Here is a 27,177-nt window from a genome sequence, read left to right as displayed (position 1 = left end):
GCTCGCTCGGCATCTCAGTGTTGTCCTTCAGAAGCGCGCCCGAGCACACACTGTCTCTCTCTCTCTCTCTCTCTCTCTCTCTCTCTCTCTCTCTCTCTCTCTCTCTCTCTCTCTCAGAAGTGTTTTTGTAATTCTCCAATGTCCGCCACCAGCACCGAGACCTCCGCTCCACTCCCGCCCTCCGCAGGCCGGGTCTTCTTCCAGGCGGCGCCCGGAGTAGGGTGCGCTGCCAACGGCCACATGCCGCGGGACGACCCGGTGCAGAAGAAGCAGGGCAAAGTGACGGTGAAGTACGACCGCAAGGAGCTGCGCAAGAGGCTCATCCTGGAGGAGTGGATCATCGAGCAGCTCAGCGAGCTTTACGACTGTGAGGTGAGGGACCACACACACACACACACACACACACACACACACACACTCTCTGCAGCTTACACAAAGACATTTAGGGGGTCTACTCTTGTGTGTGGAAGAGGACTACAGTGGTGGCACAATGTCTGCAACTCAAATATTAGCCATTGTGTTTACTATCCCAAACCACCAGTGAATATATAATATATATTTTTTATTTATTTTATTTTGGGGGGGGGGGGGGGCTGTTTTGCCTTAAAACAGCTGCATGTACCCCTCCATCATGAGGGTAATTTGAACACATTTAAGGCTGAAACCTTCTCTAAACTGTCATAAAACAATGCCTCAAGCCATCAGGCAGTGTAATTATAACCATTTCATATTTAATAACTGTCTGTGATGTAACTATTGCAAAAATGAAATTTGGTGTATATTTGAAACAGCTGGATTCCTCATTTAGCCTAAATACAAGCCTGTCAAAGAGAGGACATCAGGTAGCCACATTTCTATTGGACAGATAGGTCATTAAAGGGCTCCTACCATGGAATTCCCATGCAGGCCTCGCTCAAGTTTTTCGTGATACAGTGTGTAAAGATTGTTTAGGGGTCACTTAGTTCATATCTAAAAACTTAAGATGCAAAAAACAGTTGTTTTGAATAAGTTGTGTTTTTGTGATGTCACAAAAAAACAGTCACATTTACATAAATACACCGATTCTTCAGCCGGTGTTTGTTTACATCCATTTATTTACAAATAATAAGATATGTAAACATGTAAAATAGGATTTTTGACCATTCTAATAAATAAGTGGACTTCCCCTTTAAAGGGTAAGGGTGAATTAAGTGTATGCATAGCAGGATGTTGCTACAGTAAATGGGAAATCCTTAGGGACTCGTTACAGCAGTGTAGTGCTGTTAGAAATGTTGGTATATCAATGCAGGTCAGCTCTAAATATTTTAAAAACCAGGTTCCCACAGTATCCAGTATGGTATTCATAATAAATTCAACGGCTTTAGCATTAGCCATTGCTAAAGACATTTAGGGGTCTTCCCTTGTACGTGTCAGCAGCACAAGTGTGTTTTCGGTTGTTGTCAGACAGAGCCGGGGATGACCTACATTTTGTTTGGTCCATTCTGCGGCGCGTTTACGCAGGGCTCCGTCACTCCAGCTACTGTGGTTCGGTGCACTTTTTTAGGCAGAGAAATACACAGGCCTTAATATAAGACTTTTTTTTTTTTAGAACATCGAAGCTCTTTCCCTGCTGAAATTGGTTCCTAACATCAATGCATGCTAGGTTGTCCTGGGGTAGCTGTACTATACAATTGTACTAGGCTACTAAGACTTGTTTATGTAGTGTGCAAATATCGGTTAGGATTCAAAACATACCACTTATTCCGTATTAAAAAAAAATGATAAAAAAACCTAGGCTGATTTGAATGTATTAGTTTTGTGATGTCACAAAAAAATGTCACATTTACATATATCCATCTATTCTACCTGCAGTTTTGCTATGGCCATTTACATTAGGGTATAAGAAATGTTTTAGCCAAGATTACATAATGAATAAGATGCAGTGCGGGCCAGCCAATCAGAACAGAGCTCGTTTACATATGTCGGAAGTCAAGTACAAATGTATTGGATAGGAAATATAGTTCATTAAAGCGCTTCTACCATGATGTTGTGATGTAGTCTGCACACATAGTTTCCAAGAAGTGTTCCAGCCGAGACTGCCTTTAGAATAAGGAACAATTCTGGCCAGCCAATCAGAACAGAGCTCATTTACATGTATCAGACATCAGGCTACATTTTAGTAAAATAGACATGTCATTAAAGGGACAGTCATTTAGCACATTAAAATCATAGCATAACAGTGTTCCAGTCGATACTGTCTTTTAAACGAGGCATTATACTGGCCAGCCAATCAGAACAGAGCTCATTTACATATGTCAGACATCAGGCTACATTTTAGTAGAATAGACATGTAATTAAAGGGACAGTCGTTTAGGACAATAGCACAACAGTGTTCTAGCTGATACTTTTGTCTTTTAAGCCAACCATAATACTAGCCAGCCAATCAGAACAAAGCTCATTTACATATATTGGAAATCGGGGACATTTCTATGCAATGGAAAGTGATGTGTGATGTAGTGTGTAAAAAATGGTATTGGGTTCAAATCATACCACTTAGTCCAAATGTGACAAGTGGGCTGCAGAAACCAATCAGAACGGTGCTAATTTACATACACGCATAATTCGGAGGGATAAAGAGAGGTCAGGAAATGGTCACATCAAATGAATTAAGGTTGTTTTAGGTGCTTAAAAAGCCACACAGATGGCATAACTGGTCCTAGGTGGGAAATATAGGATATGGCTCCTTTAAATGCTGTAGTTCAGCTTAATAATAGTGAAATAGCTAAAAGCTAACAAACAGGGCTGCTCTTTAAATGATGTGTGTGTGTGTGTGTGTGTGTGTGTGTGTGTGTGCTAGTAATGACGATGATGTTGGTGTGTGGTGGTGGTGGTGGGGGTGGCAGGGGGGTGTTGCAAGATGCTGATTTTTCCAGCTTGCTTTCTCGCAGCCAATCAGAGCACAGCGCACTGACCCCCTTTCTGCAAGGCACCTCAGCAGACGCGCTCGCGGCACCCGTCTGATTTCACGCACGCGATCGTCCGTGAGCTTGACGGGCAGTTTGTGCGTGTGTATTCACGTGTGTGTGTGTGTGTGTGTAGCTCTTTGTTGGCACCAAATGTCCCCAGGTTGTTGGACAGCATTACAGTATCAACACTGATGGAAACCAAGAGGAAAATGCCTGCATGACTACAGTGGAGGTGAATGGAACACAAATCTAGCCATTTTATTTAATATCCCAAGCCACTAGTGGACCTACACGTGTCTTCTGATGAGGTAATGGTAGTGGCTAATCCGAAAAAAATAGGTTTTATTTGGGGACTATTTTGCCTTACAACGCCCTGCATGTGCCCCATCCACTGTGAACGTACTTTAAAACAGGTTTCAGGCCTAAACGATGTCTCAAGGCATCAGGCAGCGTATCCATAACCATTTCATATAGTATCTGTGATGTAGCTATTACAGACAATACACATTACATTTAGGGCCACCTGATTCCATTTACCACCACTGTGAACAATTATCACCTAATAAGGTTTTCTAAAATGGTACATTTCATTCGTAAACCACTCTGAATGACTTTTTATTTACAACTGTTTAATTATGCTGACGTTATGCTACGTTAAAATCTGTGCAATTCCCCATAAATTAAGGTTAAGGGTGAATTGTATGCATAGCAGTATGCTACAGTAATAGGGAAATCCTTAGGGAGTCGTTACAGCAGTATAGTGCTGTCAGAAATATGGATATATCAATGCATATCAGTTGTAGACATTGTAAATATCGTTCTCCCACAGCATTTACATAGGATTCTACATTAATCATGAATAAAATGAAAGTTTATAGTCTATATAATAGTAATTATAAAGAACTCCAGTATATTCCAGTATAGTTATAACTAGTTCTGGGCAGTATGACGGTTCTTTCAGTGTACCGTTTAAACTTGGGCCTACGGTCCGCGTTTCTTACACACCGTAATACCGTTATGCACCAAAAAAGTGCAGAACGAAATTTAGTGCTGTGTAATTTAGACGCATCACAAAAAACTGGAACGCTTGGAACAGTAGGCTATCACACAATTGCTCCTGAAAGACCCCCGGGCTGTTTTCACATCCCCCTGTTTTAAGATAAACCTTAAACTGACCTTATTTAGTATTCTTTACATTAATTGATTTATCCTGACTTAAGGTAAACAATGCTAGTAAAGACATAGTCCTGGCTACTAGTTTCTATTGATTGTGAGCCACATTATCAAGAACACTAGTGCCTGGTGGCATGACGGTTCATTTTGTAGCGCTATAACATTAAAAAATCGTCCTAGGGTCCACGTTTCTTACATGCCATCATACTATTATGCAACAAAAAATGCAGAACATAAGCTGGGACCCCCCAAACCGGCTGTTTTCACGTCCCCCTGATTTAAGGCAATAACACCCAGCCCTAGTGGCAACACTCCACCAGTCTTATCACAGTGCCTTTAAAAAGTAGCCAGTGGTGTTTTGAATGGGCTGGGGTGAGTTTGGGTCATCAGGCCTCAGTATAACCCTCTATCATAAGCTGCTTATTAATTTATGTTTATTTTAGCATTAGATTCAGTCACATCCTTTAATCCCTAAAAATAGCCTAAAAAGGTAATTTAAGTACACTGATCTCTCACTGGAGGTTATTTCAGCTCTGGTTGTTGTTATGTTATGTTATTGTGTCCTTTCCGTCTGTCTTAGGGAGGTTTTCTGACCCCTCGTACTTTAAAATAGGCCTGCATATGAGTTCTTTATAAAAAGAGGCCTGTCAGCCCCCCACAGTGACTGTATGCTCAGGTGCTTTTGAGACCACACAGCACATTAAAACAGGATGTCACACATCATAGCAATGGGTTACGGCTGAGATTAGCAGCTGTTAACCACAACTGAGAAGAAATACCACAGTAAAGTCACACCAGCGTGTCAACGACACGTACTTGGCCAATCCCACTTAGCAAAGATAATGAAGCTAGACTGGTAGCCACATCTACAGGGTAATAATGCTAGTTTGTGGCTACTAGCGTCTATTCATTGTGAGCCACATATGCAATGGAAATAATGGTAAATGGTTTCCGGCTACCTGCTTCCATTAATCATGAGTCACATTATCAAGGAAACAGTGTTCGCTCCTGCCTACTAGCGTCCATTCATCATGAGCCACAATAACAAGGAAAAGGTGTTAGCTCCTGGCTACCATCTTTCATTTATTGCGATACACAGCAAAGAGATACAGCTAGTTCCTGCCTGCTAGATTGCATGTGGTTAGCCACATTATCAGGGATATAATGTTAGTTTGAGGCTACTAGCTTTCATTTATTGTGGGCCACGTTATCAAGGAAATGAGGCTAGTTTGAGGCTACTAGCTTTCATTTATTGTGGGCCACGTTATCAAGGAAATGAGGCTAGTTTGAGGCTACTAGCTTTCATTTATTGTGGGCCACATTATCAAGGAAATGAGGCTAGTTTGTGGCTACTAGCTTCCATTCATTGTGGGCCACATTATCAAGGAAATGAGGCTAGTTTGTGGCTACTAGCTTTCATTTATTGTGGGCCACGTTATCAAGGAAATGAGGCTAGTTTGAGGCTACTAGCTTTCATTTATTGTGGGCCACGTTATCAAGGAAATGAGGCTAGTTTGAGGCTACTAGCTTTCATTTATTGTGGGCCACATTATCAGGGATATAATGTTAGTTTGTGGCTACTAGCTTTCATTTATTGTGGGCCACGTTATCAAGGAAATGAGGCTAGTTTGTGGCTACTAGCTTTCATTTATTGTGGGCCACGTTATCAAGGAAATGAGGCTAGTTTGAGGCTACTAGCTTTCATTTATTGTGGGCCACGTTATCAAGGAAATGAGGCTAGTTTGTGGCTACTAGCTTTCATTTATTGTGGGCCACGTTATCAAGGAAATGGGCTAGTTTGAGGCTACTAGCTTTCATTTATTGTGGGCCACGTTATCAAGGAAATGAGGCTAGTTTGTGGCTACTAGCTTCCATTCATTGTGGGCCACATTATCAAGGAAATGAGGCTAGTTTGTGGCTACTAGCTTTCATTTATTGTGGGCCACGTTATCAAGGAAATGGGCTAGTTTGAGGCTACTAGCTTTCATTTATTGTGGGCCACGTTATCAAGGAAATGAGGCTAGTTTGAGGCTACTAGCTTTCATTTCTTGTGGGCCACGTTATCAAGGAAATGAGGCTAGTTTGAGGCTACTAGCTTTCATTTATTGTGGGCCACGTTATCAAGGAAATGAGGCTAGTTTGTGGCTACTAGCTTTCATTTATTGTGGGCCACGTTATCAAGGAAATGGGCTAGTTTGAGGCTACTAGCTTTCATTTATTGTGGGTCACGTTATCAAGGAAATGAGGCTAGTTTGTGGCTACTAGCTTCCATTCATTGTGGGCCACATTATCAAGGAAATGAGGCTAGTTTGTGGCTACTAGCTTTCATTTATTGTGGGCCACGTTATCAAGGAAATGGGCTAGTTTGAGGCTACTAGCTTTCATTTATTGTGGGCCACGTTATCAAGGAAATGAGGCTAGTTTGAGGCTACTAGCTTTCATTTATTGTGGGCCACGTTATCAAGGAAATGAGGCTAGTTTGAGGCTACTAGCTTTCATTTATTGTGGGCCACGTTATCAAGGAAATGAGGCTAGTTTGAGGCTACTAGCTTTCATTTATTGTGGGCCACGTTATCAAGGAAATGAGGCTAGTTTGAGGCTACTAGCTTTCATTTATTGTGGGCCACATTATCAAGGAAATGAGGCTAGTTTGTGGCTACTAGCTTCCATTCATTGTGGGCCACATTATCAAGGAAATGAGGCTAGTTTGTGGCTACTAGCTTTCATTTATTGTGGGCCACGTTATCAAGGAAATGGGCTAGTTTGAGGCTACTAGCTTTCATTTATTGTGGGCCACGTTATCAAGGAAATGAGGCTAGTTTGTGGCTACTAGCTTTCATTTATTGTGGGCCACGTTATCAAGGAAATGGACTAGTTTGAGGCTACTAGCTTCCATTCATTGTGGGCCACATTATCAAGGAAATGAGGCTAGTTTGTGGCTACTAGCTTTCATTTATTGTGGGCCACGTTATCAAGGAAATGGGCTAGTTTGAGGCTACTAGCTTTCATTTCTTGTGGGCCACGTTATCAAGGAAATGAGGCTAGTTTGAGGCTACTAGCTTTCATTTCTTGTGGGCCACGTTATCAAGGAAATGAGGCTAGTTTGAGGCTACTAGCTTTCATTTATTGTGGGCCACGTTATCAAGGAAATGAGGCTAGTTTGTGGCTACTAGCTTTCATTTATTGTGGGCCACATTATCAAGGAAATGAGGCTAGTTTCTGGCTACTAGCTTTCATTTATTGTGGGCCACGTTATCAAGGAAATGAGGCTAGTTTGTGGCTACTAGCTTCCATTCATTGTGGGCCACATTATCAAGGAAATGAGGCTAGTTTGTGGCTACTAGCTTTCATTTATTGTGGGCCACGTTATCAAGGAAATGAGGCTAGTTTGAGGCTACTAGCTTTCATTTATTGTGGGCCACGTTATCAAGGAAATGAGGCTAGTTTGAGGCTACTAGCTTTCATTTATTGTGGGCCACGTTATCAAGGAAATGAGGCTAGTTTGAGGCTACTAGCTTTCATTTATTGTGGGCCACGTTATCAAGGAAATGGGCTAGTTTGAGGCTACTAGCTTCCTTTCATCAAGAGCCACGTTATCAAGGAAAATATGATGTTAGTTCCTGACTACTAACGTCTATTCACTGTGAACCACATTTTTGAGGAAACGGTGTTAGCTCCTGGCTAGCAGCTTCCATTCATCATTAGCCACATTAACAAGGAAAAGGTGTTGGTTCCTGCGTAGTAGCCTCTATTTAATGTTAACTTTATTAACATGTTAATTCCTTTGAAACCATTTTTAATAGATATAATAGAAATGCTATGTTAACGAGGTTTGTGGTAAATGTTGCGAAAACAGTTAGTTATTTTAAGGCTGTTGCTGTTAAATAAGCTTCCTGGCAGATTTCTGGTGTCAAACCATGAGTTGCAGATGTTGTGTGTGATATTTTATGGCTGGTTGTAAAGCTCTCAGCTGTGGAGGTTTCAGTTGGCAAGTAGTGTGTCATACATAAGGCAAATGATGTAGAGCAATGACTGTAGAAAACGCTGACAGCACAACATCTCTCAACAGTGAAGCCACCGTAGGTCTAACGCCTCTTCTGGCTGGTTTCAGTATGATGTGCTTATTCTCCATCTCCTTTTGACCTATAAACTGTCTTTCCATCTCCAGTGTCTCCAAATTCACTTAGTTTCCCTGGCCCCCCTGGGCTAATACTGGCCCATTTTTTATTTACCCCACTTACTTTGCTATATCGGAAGAAGGCGGAGCTGCACTTAGGAATGAAGTGATTGACAGCCTTGGCTGGAACAGATTGTCTGCTGGACCTGCATGGTGACCCATTCTGTTTGCAGTTGAACTTGCATGAACTGGACTTTTACTGCTGAAAAATGTGGGAACTGGGAAATCCAGGGGGAAACTCTGCTCTCTGGGCTCAGTGAAGGCGGTCTGAGACATGCTTGGTCTGAGAGAAGGGGACGGTTCTACCAAACGGGTAGACTAGTCTGGGCTCCAACTCTGGTCTGGTTGCAAATCTGACTACATGGCATTTATAGAGTTATATGCATTGGTCAGTAGTAAAGCATAGCATGTTGCTAACCATAGTGCCAGTTGCTGATTATTGGGGATAAGGGGAAAATGATCACCTTATGTAATTTTTAAATATGTGGGTTAAACCAATAATTATGCACTTCTACTCACCTTCGCTACGAAATCGAAGCTAGAGTAGACTTCTAATTTATGCCGAATACATTATTTGTAGAAGTGCAGCGCTGCGTGGGTCCCAGTACCGATTTCTGACTCATTCAGACACAGAGAGGTCGGCAGAGCTTGCTCTATTTGACATCAGTCCAGTGACCCCTGTTCCTCTGCCTGCCACTGAGAAAGGAGGCTGGGTGACCTTTTGACCTTTTGATAGCCGAGCTGGACGGCAAGGCCAACATGGAGAGGACAGCAAAAGGATAGAGCTTAGTAAGGCTGTGTGCAGCGGGTTGGAGAGGAGAGAATTCCCAGGGAATCCATTGGAAAATGAAGCTGCAGAAGAAAGGAGAGCTCAGAGGACATGCTAAGTCTTCTGGGAAATGTGTCTATTTCTGTCGCATGATACGTGTGTTGATGCGCACACACACTTCTGAACAAGACTGTATGTGTGTGTGTGTGTGTTCAGACATTGTGTAATCGTTTGCTGGACAGTGATGTATGTATTTCCGCCTTCATTCTCTCTGCTGCATCAGCAGACTCACCTGAATGTGCAGAGAGAGAGAGGGTTGAGAGGGGTCGAGAGAGGTAGGTATAAAGAGATAGAGTGAGAAAATGTGGTCGAAGGACAAAAGAGGGATTAAATTTGTGGAAATTGGAGAGAACAGCTGTTGAAATTTTAATAAGGTGAATGGGAGCACACTGGATCAGTCCTATTAAAGGGAAACTCCTACGTTTTCCAACCGAATGTCTGTCACAGCAACCTTGCCTTCCTTAGATGCAGCCGATCAGCCACGGCACGTTTGGTATCAGTTTAGTTTAGAACGGGAGATGCTGTCGGGAGACTGAGACTGTCACCAATCTCATTTTGCTAAATAGTTGCATAATCCTTGATTTATTTGCTATGGGAATCTGCAGAAAAGCTACGTAAAAAAAAGTAGACCTCATTTCAACTAAGGTCAAGCTGGAGGTCACGTCATGTCACACTCACATTTTGTCTGCCTGTTTAGCTAACATTTATCCCAGTTGTTCTTTGGCCAGAAGGTCATCAGAAAAGTGCTTAGCCTGAATGCTCTAGCAATGGCTACCACTTTGCTAGCTGCTAATTTAAGCTACCTAGCTTAAGCTATGTCATCAAAAGGCAACCTAGGTAGCCACATGGGCACCTTTAGCCAATAGGTTAATGGTCTATGACTCCAGACCAACGGGTCTTGCTGGGGGGGTTGGATGGGGGGCATCATGGTCAACACAGCAGTATTAAACGGAAAATGCATTTCTGCATGCACCTCATTATTATGTCTGAGTGTCTCTCTCTCTCTCTCTCTCTCTCTCTCTCTCTCTGTGGCTTTTCCTCAGTCTAACTGACTCTCTGAGTCAATGGAGGTCATCTGAAAACGCTGAGATCGCTGCGCAGGCTCTCAGTGCACTGACGATTCAGTCTATTTTTGGGGACACAGTACAGCAGTTCGCAAGCATGCAGATTTTGTGTGTGTGTGTGTGTCCATGTGTGTGTGTGTGTGTGTGTGTGTGTGTTTCCTGAAGGGAGAGCAGCATACAGCATGCCCTAGTTTTGTCATTGGCATCCTAAGGAGAGCTTAAAGGCCCACTGAAACAGTGGTTTATATCCTAGAGATGTGTGTGTGTGTGTGTGTGTGTGTGTGTGCGTGTGTGTGCCTTGTCATTCAAAGGTCATTTGACAGAGATGGCGGCAGCAGCAGATATTGTTGTATATACAACGAAAATAGACACACACAGACACACACATACACATACACACACACACACACCAGGCAAATGGAGCAGAGTGAATCTGTCTGTAAACCTCCCTCTCTCCCTCCCTCCCTCTCTCTTTCTTTCTGAGTGTGTGTGTGTGTGTGTATCGATCGTTCTTTGAGGTTTTGCCTGGAGGGGGTGTCTGTCTGTCTGAGGTCATGGGGGATTACATTTCACTGTGCTGTGTTAGAATGTGTGTGTGTGTGTATGTGTGGAGGTATGAGGGAAGGTTGCTGTATATTACATACCATCGCTGTCATATAAATCTACTGTCCGTTCAGTAGCTTATTATAATACTGAATATATGTATATGTGCACAGATCAGCCATAACATTAAAACCACTGACTGCTAATGCGAATAACACTGATTATCTGGGTACAGTGACTCATAAATCAGGCAAGCATAAGGATCTGAGCCGCTCCGACTAGAGCTAAATTGTGATGGCTGGACGGCTGGGGGGTCAGAACATCTACGAAACATCAGACAGGTCTTGTGGTGTGTTTCTGGTATGCAGTGGTCAGTACCTACCAAAAGCAGTTCAAGAAAGGACAACCAGTGAACCGGCGACAGGGTTATTGATGCAATCCATGGAGGCTTAAAGGACCTACTGCTAACGTCTTGGTGCCAGATATCACAGAACGCCTTTACGTGGGTCAGTGCCTGCAATGGTCAGAACTGTTTTAATGACACATGGTCGAACTACACAGTATTAGGCAGGTGGTTTTAATATCATGGCTGATTGGTGGACTATGGAGGTTTTCGTTATGACAGCGTCTTTACTTACTGTACATTACCTACTGTTTCATGTGTATACATGCATTGGCTTTATTTGTCTGAGGGGATGGAGGGGTGTGTGGGTGTGTGTGTGGGGTGTGTGTATGTAAGTATTATGTGAAAGGAGGTTGTTGAAAGTGTCACATTGTCGGGATAACGCTCCTTTATTCATTCCATAGAGTTCATATCATATACCAACCCTCTTAACGGGTGTGTACCTATGTGTACATCAGTGTGTGTGTGTGTGTGTGTCTTTCTTCACACCGATCGTCTGTGTGTGTATGTATGTGCGCTTGTGTGTGATGTGTACATTGCCCTCGGCTCTGTGTCTGGCTAGATGCTCTAAGCTCTGTTAGCTCTCTCAGCAGGATTAAAGCCTGCTTGTTATTCTGATACAAACCTTCAATAAACTGACCTGTCTGCTCCGACAGAGCGCTCGGCTTTGTCCAGGCAGACAGAACGCCAACTGACTGCACAATGAGCCAGAGCTTATTTCTGAAGCAACACCTAGTCTGAGCTGAACCTACATCAATTCATTCGAATTAAACAGCAATAAGCCCTGACAGAAGATTGCCGTTTGTGGACATAGCCTATAGACGGCAGGTGTAATAGGAAGGGGTTAATCTGGCCTGGAGTGCACTGAAGCAGAGCTCCGGCACCTTTTGCTCGTTTGAAGGGTGAACGGAGGTGGAGTTCTGGTACTGTAGTTTAATGGAAATGTTATCTGTGCAATCTCAGTGAAATCAATAGAGCCATTTGATGCCTCCTCCTCCTCCTCTCTTGAAAGGCAGGCCAGATTTCTGGCTGAAACGCTCTGATAATGCAGTGTAATAATACAGCGTGAGTTCCTTTCTTTTCTCCGCATGCTTTTAACCCCCCTTAAAAAAGTCTTCACCAAAGCTCTCCTTTACGCCATCACAGATTTTGCATTTTGCAACCCACTGACTTTGCCTTCACTTGCCATCAGTATGGAGCTGGAAAGCTTAAAACCAGAGAAACCAGGCTGGGCCATATAATTTACCAAGAATTATTGCTGCTTTCAGGTGGTGACGGTTATTTCGTAAAAACAAGTTTCCCAGACGGATGCATCACATGAACACCCTCAGAAGTAAAAGTTGGGGACCAACATTTTTATTTCTAACATGGCCGAACAGTCATCAACAATAATGTACAATATCATTTGTATGTTAACTTTTAATATCTACGAAAACATCTACGAAAGAAATATACGAAATAAATCTACGAAAAAAGCTGGACATTCTCCATGTTTGTTCCCACTTCCCACTCAAACCATATGAATGTGACCAAGTCGGGTAAACGAGTTTCACCACTGTCCGCCCGACATGTACTCGAAAGCCTTCACAACCCGCTACCACCCCGTCACGTCCCTTTAACTCTATTTCATGCTAAATCTCTCTGCAGCAAGTGAACAGTCAGTTTTTGAAGTTGATGGAAAAGTTGAAGTTGGAAGCAGGACAGTTCAGGCAAAAATACGAATCTGAGACCCTTTGACAGGAACCAAACTGTGATGGCTAGCTGGCTGGGTCAGAACATCTCCAAAACATGCATCCAACTAGCTGAGGCATTTCTTGGGTAAATAGCAAAGCACTTTGTAAGTCGCTCTGGATAAGAGTCTGCTAAATGCCGTAAATGTAAATGTATATGTAAACATCCAGCAGGTCTCGTTTTAGAACTGGGCCTAAACTAGGCCTGTTGTCCAGCTCTGTTTTGGTTTGACCAGATTTCCTTTTTTTTATTGAAGAGACAGCAGTGTTTGAGGTTCACAGTTTGTGAGGTCCAGGTAGGGAACTGAACTATGCCGTCCCTGCTGAAAAATCCAGCTCAAAGATTGGATGGTTTTGGATGGTCTAAGCTGGTGTTTGATGGTCAAGGTGGTTGAAAAGTTGGTCATCCAGGCAAAAACATACTATATGCTTTTGACCAGCATAATGTATGTTGCCTTTGATGCTGGTCATGCTGGATGACAAGTGAGGACATGGTGGTAATGCTGGTCATTTAGTTTGGCCAGGCTGATTAGTGTTCCTGTCGACTCAAGCAAAACACACCCTATACTGGTCAAGAGCTTGAGCTGGCCAGGCTGCTTATTTCCCAAGATAAATACAGTTAGACATTTTAGGACACCTTTAAAAGACTAACATTAAGGGCAAGCCTGCAGAGTGTGTGAGATGTGGATGCGGCGTGTGCTGGTTCTTTTGGTTTAGTCAATGAAGCATTGCTTTAGCTTGGCCTGCTGTGTATCGGCTTATCATGATGGATGTAGATGGAGATTGAGGTCCTTTGGAGTGCAGGGAGCGCTCCTGAGGACGTTCTTCGACACAGTGGTGGCATCTGCCATCTTTTATGGAGTGGTCTGCTGGGGCAGTAGCATCTCGACGGCAGATAAGAAGAGACTGGACAAACTCATAAAGAGGGCCGGCTCTGTCCTGGGGTGCTTCTTAGACCCAGTGCAGGTGGTGGGAGACAGGAGGATGACAACCAAGCTGGCATCCATGCTGGAGAACAGCTCCCACCCCATGCATGAGACTCTGGCAGCACTGGGCAGCTCCTTTAGCGACAGGCTGCTTCACCCCAAGTGTGTGAAGGAGCGGTATCGCAGGTCCTTCCTTCCTGCTGCCGTCAGACTGCACAACCAGCACTGCTCCCAGCGGACCACATACACACACACTTAACCACATACACACACACTTAACTACACACACATGTTCATGTTCAGGGAATACTATGTGCAATATCCCACCCCCATGTGCAATTAAGAGTCTTTTACTGTAAATAATATTGTTTATTGCTTTTTTAATTCTTATCTATATTGTGTGTATATAGTGTAAATTATTTATTTATCTAAATTTTTGTAACTGAGTGTCCTTATCTTATCTTATCTTATCTTATGTAATCTGGCTCTGTGACTGATTAGGTGGGTCAAGTGTGTGTTGGAGCAGTTGATTGTTTTGTTTGGGCAGGTACTGGTTATCGTCTGGCTAGCCTGTCTTCAAAGATGCCTTTCTCTTTGTCTGTCTCTCTGTCAGTCAGTCTTTCTGTCTCTCATTTCTTTCTGACGTTCTTCCTTCATCTACTGGTTTATACTGGAGTGTGTCCCACCGTGTGTGTGTGTGTGTGTTTGTGCAGAATGAACAAATATCTAGCTGAAGTGTAAACCCTACCTGCTGGCTGTAGTCTGGGTAATTCTGACCTGGCCAGAGAAACACAGCAGCAGGTGATGATGATGATAATGTTGATGTTGATGATGATTGATGGTCTGCTTGTTTGATCAGTTGACCAGTCTGATCCGTTTGGGAGGAGGGACATACCTAACGCCCCTCCTCCTCCCAATCTAACATCCTATAAATTCCATCTCTACCTTTTTTCCACGTGTTCATTGCAAACTCTTCGCAACCGGCTACCACCCCGTCACGTCCCTTTAACTCTGCTATATCTCTCAGTCCCACCTCCACTTATCAGAGGAGGGTCTGGCCTTCTACCACAAAGCAGAAGCCACCTCCAGCCCAAACCCTGAGATTCCCACCCTGCTTGCTAATGGCATGGTCTAAACTCGCGAGTAATGTTTTAACACTGGAGCATTTTATATTTGAATTTTTGTGAACAATGTGTGTGTGTGTGTGTGTGTGTGTGTGTGTGTGTGTGTGATGGATGGTCTGTTTTTTGTGTGTGCATCTGTGTTGTGTTTAGACAGCTGTTTAATCAGAGTGTCAACACCTGAGTGTGCGTGTGAGAGAGAGCGAGACAAAGAGGTGATTGCATACTTCACCTAAAAATAACCATATAAACACATGACCCTTTAAAACACACACCTAATGCTTAGGAGTGTTTATCACAAGCGCTACAGTGTTTCACACACACCCTCAAACCTTCATATGTAAGTCTGTAAGTAGACATAATGTAGAATTTTACATATTTGGAATTGACATTGTGTCAAAACAGCTTGACCAGATCCTTTTGCAAGCTTCTGACAGAATTCTGGATGAAGGTTTGAGAATTTCCTCTAGGACCCAACTCCCACCAGGGCCCCTGGAGAGGAAAGTTCTAAAATGAGGAAATTAGACATTAGAGATAAATAATGCTTCAAATATCTTATGGTGTGGACCTGACATTCTAACCCCTAAAAACAAATTTGGACCTCCAGCGAGCCGAAAGTTTTATTACAAACGTCTGTTACCAGAGAATAGCCCCACCAGTTTGTACAGAACTGCCTGTACTTACTGTGTAATGCACCTTAGTGTGTAATTAGCCCTGCTGTGTTAAAGGATTAAGCACAGTACCCGTGTTTGTGGTCAGGACTTTGGGAAGGCCATTTCAGTAGCTTAATGTTGGCTTGCTCTGTCCATTCTACAACCCCTTCTGATGTGTATTCAGAGTTATTGTCTTGTGGGATTGCATACTGGTTTAAACTATTTAACCATTTAACCATTTAAAATGTAGTTATTTATTATTTTTAATCAAAGTTTCCCTTTGTCTTTCAAATTTGGTGCTGCCAATTAACCCAGCCGTTTGTAGCTCCCCCTAGCACTAGCAATGCTCCAACACTGGAGGTTAAGGACTTAACACGTTGCCATGAAACGGCATTGCCAGGCAGCTGACACATACAGAGGAAAGTGTTTGGGTCCCCAGCTCCACTACACCAGCCAACAGACAGCGGTTCCACCCAACATCTCTTAAAAGTGTTAAGGGGAGAGAGAGCTCCATCTACCCACCCCAGGAGAGAGCGCAGCCAATTGTGCTCTCTCAGACTCCGGCCACTGATGGCAAAGCAGCATGCCTCTGGATTTGAACTGGCATCCTCCTGGCCGTAGTAAGCTATAGAATTCTGAGATAGTCCTCCTCATTCTTCATTAGTCCATCCACTCTGAGCTATATACCAGTTCTGCTGGCTGCAAAACAACCCGGGACCTCTGGAGATCTTTGTCTCTGACAATTTGACCATAGCTCTTTCCTCTAGAAGGCTTATTCTTTGTCCTCGTGGCCTTGAAGGTGCAGCTTTTGGAGCAGGTATCAGAGATCAGGCATGGCAGCCCGATTGGTTGCTTTAATCTTTTAGCTCAAATGCACATTTCTGAAGAGCCAAACAGTCCCGCCAAACGACGGCGAGTGTAATGAACACACAGATGGTGGAGAAACTGCACCATCTTCTTTTTCTCCTCTCTGTCTTCACAGTCGAGCTGTTGAGCTTCTTTGCCACACACTCATGCGTCTTCACACACAAACACACACACACATACATGCTCAGCCCTGCAGACCGGCACTAATCACTCTGACCCACTTCCTCATTATTTTTCCTCTCTCTGCATTAAAAGCACAGGACATGCTTATTAAAGAGACTCCTCCACCAAACCAGAGGATGAACGTGAGTTTGCGCATTGGACGGAGGGGTGTGTGTGTGTGTGTGTGGGGGGGGGGGGGGTTAGGGGGGTTCAATCACATTGGAAAATCATCTAAGTCTGCCTGAGATCAAATCCACTTGATCACTGAGTAGAGATGCACCCATTTAATAATAACAACAGCAACAATCAGAGGGAACCAGTGCTCTGGAGTGGTGCAACTGTCTAAGCGCTGTCATATATGTTATAGATGGGTACAGGTGGAGCCTTCTTACATCAGCATCGCTTACTTACTTGCATACATTTTGATAGAAAGTACTCATGATGTCATGAACTCCTCCACCGTTGCCATGTTTGTTGACATCAGAAACGTTTGACTCTGAACTGCCCTCTAGTGGACGTATTGCTAAACACCCATGCCAACGAAAGCATGCTTGACGGATACATCGTTTGAAGCGGATGTGTTTATTTTTTTCATATGTAAACAGACCATAAATAAGCCCTGATGATGCCGCAACCATCTGTGTCTTTTTTTTCTTCTTGGTGCAAGGACCTGTATTTATCTTGGCATAATAGAATATTGAGACTCAACCACTGCTGTCTTTTAAATGCGAAGGAAATTGGGCATAACCAACTAGTGAAAGCCTTCTGAAGCTTTGAAACAAGGCTAAAAAGGCTAATCGCTAATGCTAGGCCGATTGGAGAAGGAAAAGGAACGATCAGAGCAAGCAAGCCGCGGGATCGAATTGCACTGTCCTGAAGCCAGAGGAGCTGCTAAAAAGGCTAAAAGCTAACACTAGACAAAAAGGAGGTGTGGTGAGTGTGTGCTAGGCTAAAAGCTAACCCAACCAACTAGCTGCAGTCTTTTCAGCTAGCTAACCGTACTCAAGAATTAAGTGTTAAGCTAACTTTAGCCCGTGATGTTTGGCACATCATCTAAAATCACCACTTTATCTCTGTGGTAATAATTGCAGTGAAGTTGTACAGCAGCCATTGCCAACTGTTTATCCCTTTAGGGTTGTGCCCCTGTAGATAAGCAGCTACTTATATGTATATGTACTTATATGTTGTGTATGAACAGTCTAAAGGCCAGCCCGTTATACTTCTATGCAGGTTGAGGGCCCCCTTGTGGCCGGTCGTCAGTCTGTCTGAATATCAGCTGCAACCCATTGTGTGTAATAACAATATTAGACCAGATAAAATGATCAAATACTGCTTGTAACTATTCTGCATCCCATTACAGACTATACACACATACACACACACACACACACACATACACATACGTACACACTTAAGCGCTTGTCTGTAGTTCTAGTAATGTCCTAATGCTCAAAGCTGACCGTTTTTAACATCAAGGAGGAACTGCTGTCAGCTTTTTTTGAATGGTTGCCCTGCTTTGCTGATGTGAATGAACTAATGTGTTAAGGTTTACACACACACACACACACATACACACAGTGACATGAGGACACAAATGAAATTAGACAGGCAAGGCAGAATTCAGCTGTGCATCCAGCTGGCAAACATCCACTGCTGCCACATGTCTCAACACACACACACACACACACACATGCCTGTAACTCAAGTAAAGGGTTGTTTCACTCTGAGCTAGAGTGTGGAGGGTAAAGCTAGGTTAAGGTCAGTTCTGTGTGTGTGTGTGTATGTGTGTGGACCATGTCTAGCTGTTCTCCATTCACTGCAATTCACTGCTGTCCTGCTGAGTGACCCTTTTTCACCCGTACAGAGCCTGCACAGTGTGTGTGAGTGAAGCAGGCTAGGTAAATCTGAGCGCTGCTCTCAGCACCAGCACAGCAGAATATACTGGAGATCAGCACGATTTACATAAAGAAATCTTCAGTAGAAGGCCCGGCAAACCCTTAAATGCCCCGAGGCTGCCGACACTGATTCGGCTGAATTCATGGGCCCGGCCAGCTTTGTCTCAAGTGTCCAGGCTAGTGGAGGTGGTGTAATGGTGTGGGGAAGGCTATGGAAACTCCAACACCCTGAAGGTAAGCATTTCAGAATGCACAACGTCTCCAGCTACAGCAGCAGAAGACCATGTGGGGTTCCACTTCTGTCAGCCAGGAACAGAAAGCTGAGGCTGCAGTGGTTCAGCATAGGCTCACCTATGTCTGGTCCGATGAATCTCAGATCATTACACACATGATGGGGTCAGAGTTTGACTCCAACAGCATGAATCCATGCAGTGGAATTCCCAGTCACCAGACCTTTGACATGTGGAAGATTTGGAGATTTAGAGCATTAAGGTTTTTCTGAGAAATCTGCAGCTCAATTGTGGAATTGTGGAATCCATAGCATAAGGAATTGAGGCTGTTCAGAGAGCAAAAGGAGGTTGTGCCCTGTATTATTATAGTGTGAAATCAATACTAGGTCTCTCTGTTGTGTTATAATTGGGTTACATGCTGTGGTTTATCAAGAAACCGCACTGCTGCCCCATTAAAAGGCTAGGCGTGCCCAAGCAGACTGGTCATGTACGTGGCCTGTTGGGCTTTTTCTCCTCCCATCACTCAGCCCAACACCTCTCTGTATGTTTTTCTCTCTCGCTCTCACACCCTTTTGCCAATCTTTCATTCCGAACAGATTGCTAAATGGAAAAACAGCCCTTCCCCCCTTTTCTCCCCACCTCACATCGGATGTAGCGAGGGCAATATTGTATATTAATAGCTCCCCATCTCACCCTGTATTGTGTGTATGTGTGTGTGTTTTTTAGTCACCCCATGGCACACTGTCACGATTAATGAGCTTTCAGATTCAGCGGAGCCTGGTGGGTCCTCAGCATCCACAATGTTTGAGGCTTTGGTGATGAAGTGTTTTCAGCCCTCTGTACCACGCCTCTCAGTTCTCACCACTCCGCCACATTCTGCCAGGTCTCACTTCCAGAGGAGGGGCAGTGAGGGTGGTTTAGGATGAGTGTACGTCTCGGACCTCCCAATGATTCAGTTCGATCGCGATTCTTCAGAAAACGATTCGGTGCATTGAGGAATCTCAAAGTGAGTGAGAGTGAGGGATGGGGGTTTAGGGAGGACAGTCCTGCCAGTCTTCCCCCTTGGAGCGAGCATTATTTATGATCTGTGGATTATCTGTATAATAAATAATCCATCAGTAGCAGTCCAAACTCAATGCAGATGAATCACCACAATTCACCACTGTAGTATTTAATTTTATGGCAATTAAATGATTCATTCTCTCTCTCTCTCTCTCTCTCTCTCTCTCACTCTATATATCTATCTCTATCTCTCCCCCGCCCCTTTGCGCCTCTCTCTCTATCTCAGACCCCCTGCATCTCTCTCTCTGTCAGTAAATCCATCTCAATAATGAAACAAGTTACAAATGTTCTGGTTGCTATGCTATCCCAGATGGTTGCTAGCGTGTTGCCAAGTAATACACTCCCGCAACGTTTTAGGTTACTATGGTACCCCATGTGGTTGGTTGGGTGTTGGGTTTGCATTTGCATCATTGTGACGTATAAAGGGTCAATATACTGTATATATGGCTTTTTACTTTTTGGAGCATTGCTGTAAGGATTTGATGGCATTCAGTTAGTTAAGTCAGGATGTTGGATGATCACCACCCCACCTCATCACCCTCAACTCCCCAGCTCAACCCAAAAGTACTGAATAGAGCACCTACCATCATTCCAGAGAACACAGTTCCGCTGCTCCACAGCTCAATGCTGGGGGGGGGGGCTTTATACTCCTCTAGTCCAAACCTGGCATTAGGCATGGAGCCAATATGTTTATGTGTATCTGTTTATGTGTATCCAGAGAGTCCTACTGTATTGACTGTACTTCTCAACAGGAACTACAAAAAAGTGTGTCTGTGTGCATGTGCTGAAGGCATGCATTAGAATGGATGTCCACAAACTTTTGGCTTTTGGACACATAGTGCATAAACAATTTTTACAGAGTTAATTAATTCATTAATTCATTAATTGAATTGCTAACATTATTCCTGTGCCACCTCTTTTCTGTTTCAGGATGAGGAGATGCCTGAGGTGGAAATAGACATTGATGATCTTCTGGAGGTCAACAGTGAAGATGAAAGAGCTGTAAAACTACAAGTAAGTGTGTGTGTGTGTGTGTGTGTGTGCATTTATATTCACACAGAACAGTAAGTATTGACTTTCCCTCCTTGTGTTATAATATCCATGTAAGTTAGTCTTTAATGTAATTTAGCATTTTCATGTAATCACGTTAACGTAATTGATTGATTTTCATAATTTTCTTGTAATTGTTTCTGTGTAATCTCCTTTAGCCATTTGTTATTGTCAGTGAAAAATTGGCTAAAATTATTGCTGTGGCGATTATGGCCAAAATCTTATTACACAAATTTTTTCCATATTAAACCATATCAATATTCAGTCATTTTGGGTTTTTTTTTCAGCACACACAGTTGGCACACACGTTAATATCTCAGCTTGCCTAAGATTACATCTCCAGCACATACTTGTTAGCTTTGTGGCAAAATGTAGTTCTCAGACTGTCAGTACGAGAACGTCTTTTCTAGGCAAACGAGGCAGTTCCTGCCCTTTTGCATTTCAACAAAGTCCATTTGTCAGTCTGTCACTCACTCACCAGTCAGTCAGTAAGCAAAATGGCCTCTTCTAAAAATGTGGGGTTTAAATCTAGATAAGCTTTGGGTTTAAGGCCCAGCTGATCAACATGTTTATCTAAAGATGCTGATTGCTTTGATTTTCTCTCTTTCCTTGTCTTTCCAGGAATCCCTCACAGACTGCTATAAGCCCACTGATGTAAGTCCCTCTATATACAGCATGTACACACTGATCCTCTGATTAGATGTGTCTTAAGCCTCAGTGCATGTTTTTGAGTTGAGTGCTTACATCAATGGTTAATGTTTGTGCATCTTTCTGGGTCTAACAGGGATGAGAAATAGCAGTTGTGCAGTCTCAGTATAGCAAACACACACACACATACTGGCCCAGGGCAATCCAATGGGGGCTACTGACCGTAAAACACACGTCTGTCTAATGGATCCATCCACATACAATGAACATTAAACATCAGGCCAATTGCACCGAAGCAGTCTAACCCACTGCCTGTTCCAGTACTGTACAGACTTGAATACCTATACATAACCTGCTATCTTGCAAGAACTGCTAAAGCTTTAATATAACCTGTGCAAGCCTCAGGACCTCAGGGCATCACAGACAGATTTTGTCAGCTGGCAAATGAAATTTTCAGTATTGGTATGTAACTTTCTGTAAGCAACGCAACCTACAATGTGCAGTTTCAGGAAAACAGGTCGTGACATCGAGAATTCGGATCACGAGATTGCTCAGACTGTGAGAAGAGTTTTTATGTCAAAAATTCATCCGGTCGTGCGACTGCTTGCTCACAGCTTATTTGTGCAGCTAATCGAGCTAAAATTCTAACTGATCCTAAAAATTCAGTCAGCCAAGACCAAATCAGGCTAAAACCGCAAATGCCTGGCTTTAGCTTGACGGTTTGAGACCTGAATCTGTTTTGTCTTGTGTGTGAAACCTGATGCTGTGCTCTGAGGATGTGCTATATGCTCATTATCATTATTTTTGTAGGCATATCAACCTGCAGTGTTGAGCACATTGAACCACATCAACATTAGTCCTTTATTAACCTATTTATTTATTAATTGATCCCTCACATCTAAATATTAGTGTCTTACTGTGGTTTGCCAAAGGTGAATCATCCCATGAATGTGTTAAACCTGCAGTAAACCGTCCTTCAGGGCTGTTATCACTGAGCATCCAAATATTCAGATGAAGGCCAGAAAGACTTGAATAGCTATGTGTAACATGAGGGTAGTAAATAATAAACTGGGTATGGTTAATCTTAAAGACAACAGCTGGAGAACCTTTATTACTGTACATCTACAGTACACAATGTCAGGCAGTGTGCTTGCTTGTTTGCATGTGTGTGTGTGTGTGTGTGTTGAATGCACACAAATGAGTCACCACTGTCAAAACCAGACCAGTGACCTTGTGGCAGACTGTTTTGTGACCCACAGCTATGGGATTTACATGCACACACACATTTACACACACTGGAGCAGAGCGAGCAGGATGGTAAAAGTAGGTAGCTAATGAAGCCTCAAGGACAAACACTTGTTTGAATTAGGCCACTGTTCAAATCATGGAAAATGAATGATGAGTAGAGGAACCGGTGATGACAGTGTCTTCATCTTTCTCCCTCTGTTTCAGACCTTCGTGCAGGAACTCCTCGGGAGGATAAGAGGAATGAGGAAACTCAACGCTCCGCAGAAGAAAAGCCTTTAAAGTGCTCTCGAAATGCCAACGACAATCCCTTCCCCGAGTCAAGGACTACAAGTCCCACAATAGTTCACTCCGCCTCAACACAGTGCATCCCTCTGCTTTCGAAAGCTCGCGTCGTCTGGCCTCAGACTCAGCCTCTCCAATTCCTTCCTCCATCAACATGCTACTCATGTCTGGACTACAAATCCCAAAATGCAGCTGGTCAGCCAGGACCCATGCAGCCCACATCTCGACCTCAGTTACACCAACCATCCTAGCATTCACTTAGCATAGCCCAATACAGCCTCAAAGAACTACAAGTCCCACGATCTTTCACTTCAACCTCAGCTTAATATGTTGGAGTGCATCCCTCTGCTTTCGAAAGCTCATGTCGTCAGGCCAGACTCATTTCTGCCCCTCCACAAATGTGCTACTCAACATGCACTTGTCTGGACTACAAATCCCATAACGCAGCTGGTCATGCAGGACCCATACAGTCCACATCTAAACCTCAGTTACACCGACAGTCCTAGCATCCACTTAGCATAGCCCAACACAACCTCAAAAAAGGTTTAAAAGCCTATAGAATTATTTATATAACATTATTTACAATGTCTCGATGTCTCAATTTCCGTTGAATGCAACATTTTTTTGGTCTGTATTCTGCACTTTCATTGCGTTTCTCAATGGTGGAGTTATTTTCATTCATTTTATTATGTTTCATGTTTCCGTGATTAATGTTAGCCATTGGCATCTGATGTGAGATCAGCCGTTTGTCTGCTGAAGGACAAGGTTAGGATCTTCTGAGGCCTGTCCACAGATATCCGAATATATATATTTTTTTTCTTTCTTTTTTTAACACGAATTTCCCCCCCCAAAAAAATCCCTAAAAAAATTTCCCTAAAAATATACAAAATATACTCCACTGGAACTCGGATGTCGAATTTCCGAGATCCAGAAAGGAAATTTAAACTGGAACGCCCCCACAAATCTGATTTCCTACCCTGAGTCAGGAGAACCTCACCAATCCCTAGTTCAAAATCAAAGACAGTTTACTGTATGTATATTTGGATGTGCAAAATACCACATAATGCATTGTTATCCACTGGTATTGCTAACTATGCTAACCTGGGATAATGCTAAAGTGGGCCATATATGGTCAGATTTGCCAGTGAACGCTGGTGAAGGATCGTCAAACCAGCGTGACGTGTCATTCCCAGCACCGACATCCGACTTTCAGGGGGGGAATGGAACACAGCATAAATCCCAAATGACACACTACTCCTACTCCCTATATAGATATTTACAGATTCTAAACCTAATTAGAAAATTCTATATCTGTAATAGAACAGTATTTACATTTATTCACATGTGGAAATTTGAAACCTGGAGCTATCTGTGAGTAGACGTAATGGATTTCACTATATAGGAAGTAAGGAGGTATTTAAAATTCGGCCAGAAACGAGCGTACGTTGTGACGTCAGCGTTTTTCTAACGCATAATCATAATCCGTTTTTCCCGTCCAAACAACATTGTTTTATTTATTTATTTATTTATTTCAATTTTTACACATTTTCTCCCCAATTTGGGCTGCCAGTTACCGAACCCATACGTATACCCCGTCCCCCCGGCACCTGCAGAAGCCAGTAATGCCCAGCATCACAACAAAGCGATGAAAGGGGAGAGCGCCAACTACCCACTGTGGAGAGAGCAAGGCTAATGATCATAGTGACAACGCCTTAGTACGCTGAGCCACCCGGGGGGCCCTTGAAAAATGAAAAAAATAAATATATCATTTTATATAAGAGCATTTTTTTCAAAAATCTCTTTTTTTTGTGACCAAAAATGCTGGTTTTATGTGGACAGGAAGCCAAAATACCGACAAAAAGTATCCGTATACATGTGGACAGGGCCTGACAGGCCTAATTACTAGTAATCAGTTAGCATGAAAGAACAAGCTCCTCCCCTAGTCTTTAACAAAGCACCGGTGTCAGCTGTTCATTTCAAGAGTTTTGACTTGTCCTCCTGAATTGTGGGTCATGTTTCATTTCACTAACCAGCGAACATATCAGTAGGTCCCCATGTTCCTCTTAATCTGTGGTTGGAGATCAACGCAATCACAGCATCACTGTTCTGTAGCTTAAAAAAAAGAGAAGACTGGGCCGTGCTTGAGGTACTGTTAAAGCGTGAAGCTTGAAGAATATTCTAAGTGTTTGGAAGATAACTGAAGACTGTTATGGCAATATCTGATACGTACAAGTGCTGTACGGTATATCTGAGTGGAACCTAATGACTGTGTAGAAGAATGTGGATGTTTTAATGGTAGAATTTATATCTAGACTATACCACCCCCATCCCCCCAAAAATCCCCACCCCCCGCTTCTTCTCCTTCAGATGTGCACGGAGGCTGCCAAAGAGTACCACACGGTGGACTTGATATCAAGAGCTAAGTAACCTTGTGTAAAAGTAGGGACCCTTTTGAAATGCCAATGCTAACCCTAGTCTTCGCCTCACAGTTTTCATACTCATGGATCCGACTCCGTGTCGAGGTGTTCTACAAATCGCGTAATAACGAGGAAACCAGGAGAAAACTATGGTGCTGTTATTGTTCTATCCCTGTTTAATTCTTCGGTGCAGTGATCTGGTGGGTTTGGGCTTCAGGCCATCTAAAAGAGAGATGTTAAAGGAATAGTTTGGTGAAAAGAAAACCGAGAGAATCCCCTGCCCCGAATGTAGGACCACTGATGGCAACAATGGGTGCATATCTTGAGCACTTTCCTCTTTCTCCTTCCAGACCAACTTTACACAGCTGATCAGTCAGACTGGCTGGTATGTACTGAGAGCTGTACACTGATTAGCCATAAGATTAGGTCTATGACATTGATTTTCTGGTTATAAAGGCATGTGCCACAGTGGGGGGGTCTTCATATTAGGCAGCAAGTGAACAGTTCGGTCTTGAAGTTGATCTTTTGAAGGATCTGAACCACTAAACCACTGAACCAAGAACATCAGCCAGGTCTTGTTGGATTTTCCTGGTATGTAGTGATCTGTACTTACTCAAAGTGGTGCAAGAAAGCACAACTGGTGAGCCGGCAAGAGGGTTGTAAGACAGAGGCACCATCTCGCGATTTACAGGCTTTAAAGAATCTGCTGCTAACGGCTAACGGTGCCAGACACCGCAGGGCACCTTCAGAGCTCTTATGGAGGTCAGCTCTGTTTAGGGGGGGTACTAGTGGGGCCTACACAATTTTATATTAAGCCTTCATTGGTTTCAGTGTCATGGCTGGTTGGTGTATGTAATGGCGTTGGGGCATTATTATGCCGCTCCACTGTGGGTTCAGAACAAGCCACAATTCTGCATACAGGACTTTTACTTGCTTGTGTTTTAGCGTCTTGCCCCCAAAGCAGCCAGCAGTTAGCAAGTTCACGGCTAAATTGTAAAATGCTACTACAAACTCCTCTCTAAAGCAAGCATGTGTAGTAGGTCTTACCACTATCCTCAGATGCACCCCTCAGCCTTCCCACCTCCTGCGTCCTGTGCCCCTGTATAACCTCCCATTAGGTGCTAGCACTATTAGCCATGTAGTTCCAAAGCAAGCAGCTCAAGAAGCAAACCTCGGACGCCAAATGTTTCTTGGCCGATGGTCTACATCTGGGCAAAGGAGAAAATGGTGCAAATTCGATTTTTCACAGAACTATCCCTTTAATCTACGAACAAGCAGAGAGCAGCTCAGCCAACCAGGGCTTTTCCGCTCTCTCTGGGCCTGTTAGCCGTGGGGGTGGGTCTCAAAGGTCTAGTCCGTATGTATGTGTGTTCAGGTTCGCTCCAACTCGTCTGTGCGAGAGAATTCTTCAGGGTTTTTCAGGGTTTAGGATGATCTTTTTAGATTTTTTTAAATAAATTTTAAAAACATTAGAAATGGAAAACGTGTATTTGAGTATCTAGGGAATGACATCTTTACTTTTGCATGTGTTTTAATGGCATGAAGATGAAGGGAACGTTTTTAGCCCAACATTTGCTTATGAGATAGTTTGTCTGTTTTTATACCTTATTAATATTACTTTTTATTATTATTATTAATATTATTATGAAACATGCACAAGGATTTTTGACTGTATATCTGCGTTATGGATGTTTTTCTTTTGTGTTTTTTTAATCATTATTATTATTATTATTATTATTATTATTATGTAGT

The 27,177-nt window shown here is 43.2% G+C and overlaps 1 protein-coding gene across 1 annotated transcript; it reads left to right on the top strand.

Annotated features, from left to right (window-relative positions):
* Positions 1-27,177, top strand: ppp1r14c (protein phosphatase 1, regulatory (inhibitor) subunit 14C). Its single transcript, XM_072696707.1, has 4 exons — positions 1-372; positions 20,711-20,794; positions 21,452-21,484; positions 22,931-27,177. The coding sequence occupies exons 1-4, from the start codon at positions 139-141 to the stop codon at positions 23,003-23,005; spliced, it is 426 nt and encodes a 141-aa protein (XP_072552808.1). The 5' UTR covers positions 1-138; the 3' UTR covers positions 23,006-27,177.

This window comes from Salminus brasiliensis, chromosome 14 (genome assembly GCF_030463535.1).
Source record: "Salminus brasiliensis chromosome 14, fSalBra1.hap2, whole genome shotgun sequence".
Taxonomy (NCBI): domain Eukaryota; kingdom Metazoa; phylum Chordata; class Actinopteri; order Characiformes; family Bryconidae; genus Salminus; species Salminus brasiliensis.
The sequence above is the reverse complement of the archived record's forward strand: the minus strand, read 5'-3'. Positions and strand labels throughout refer to the sequence as shown.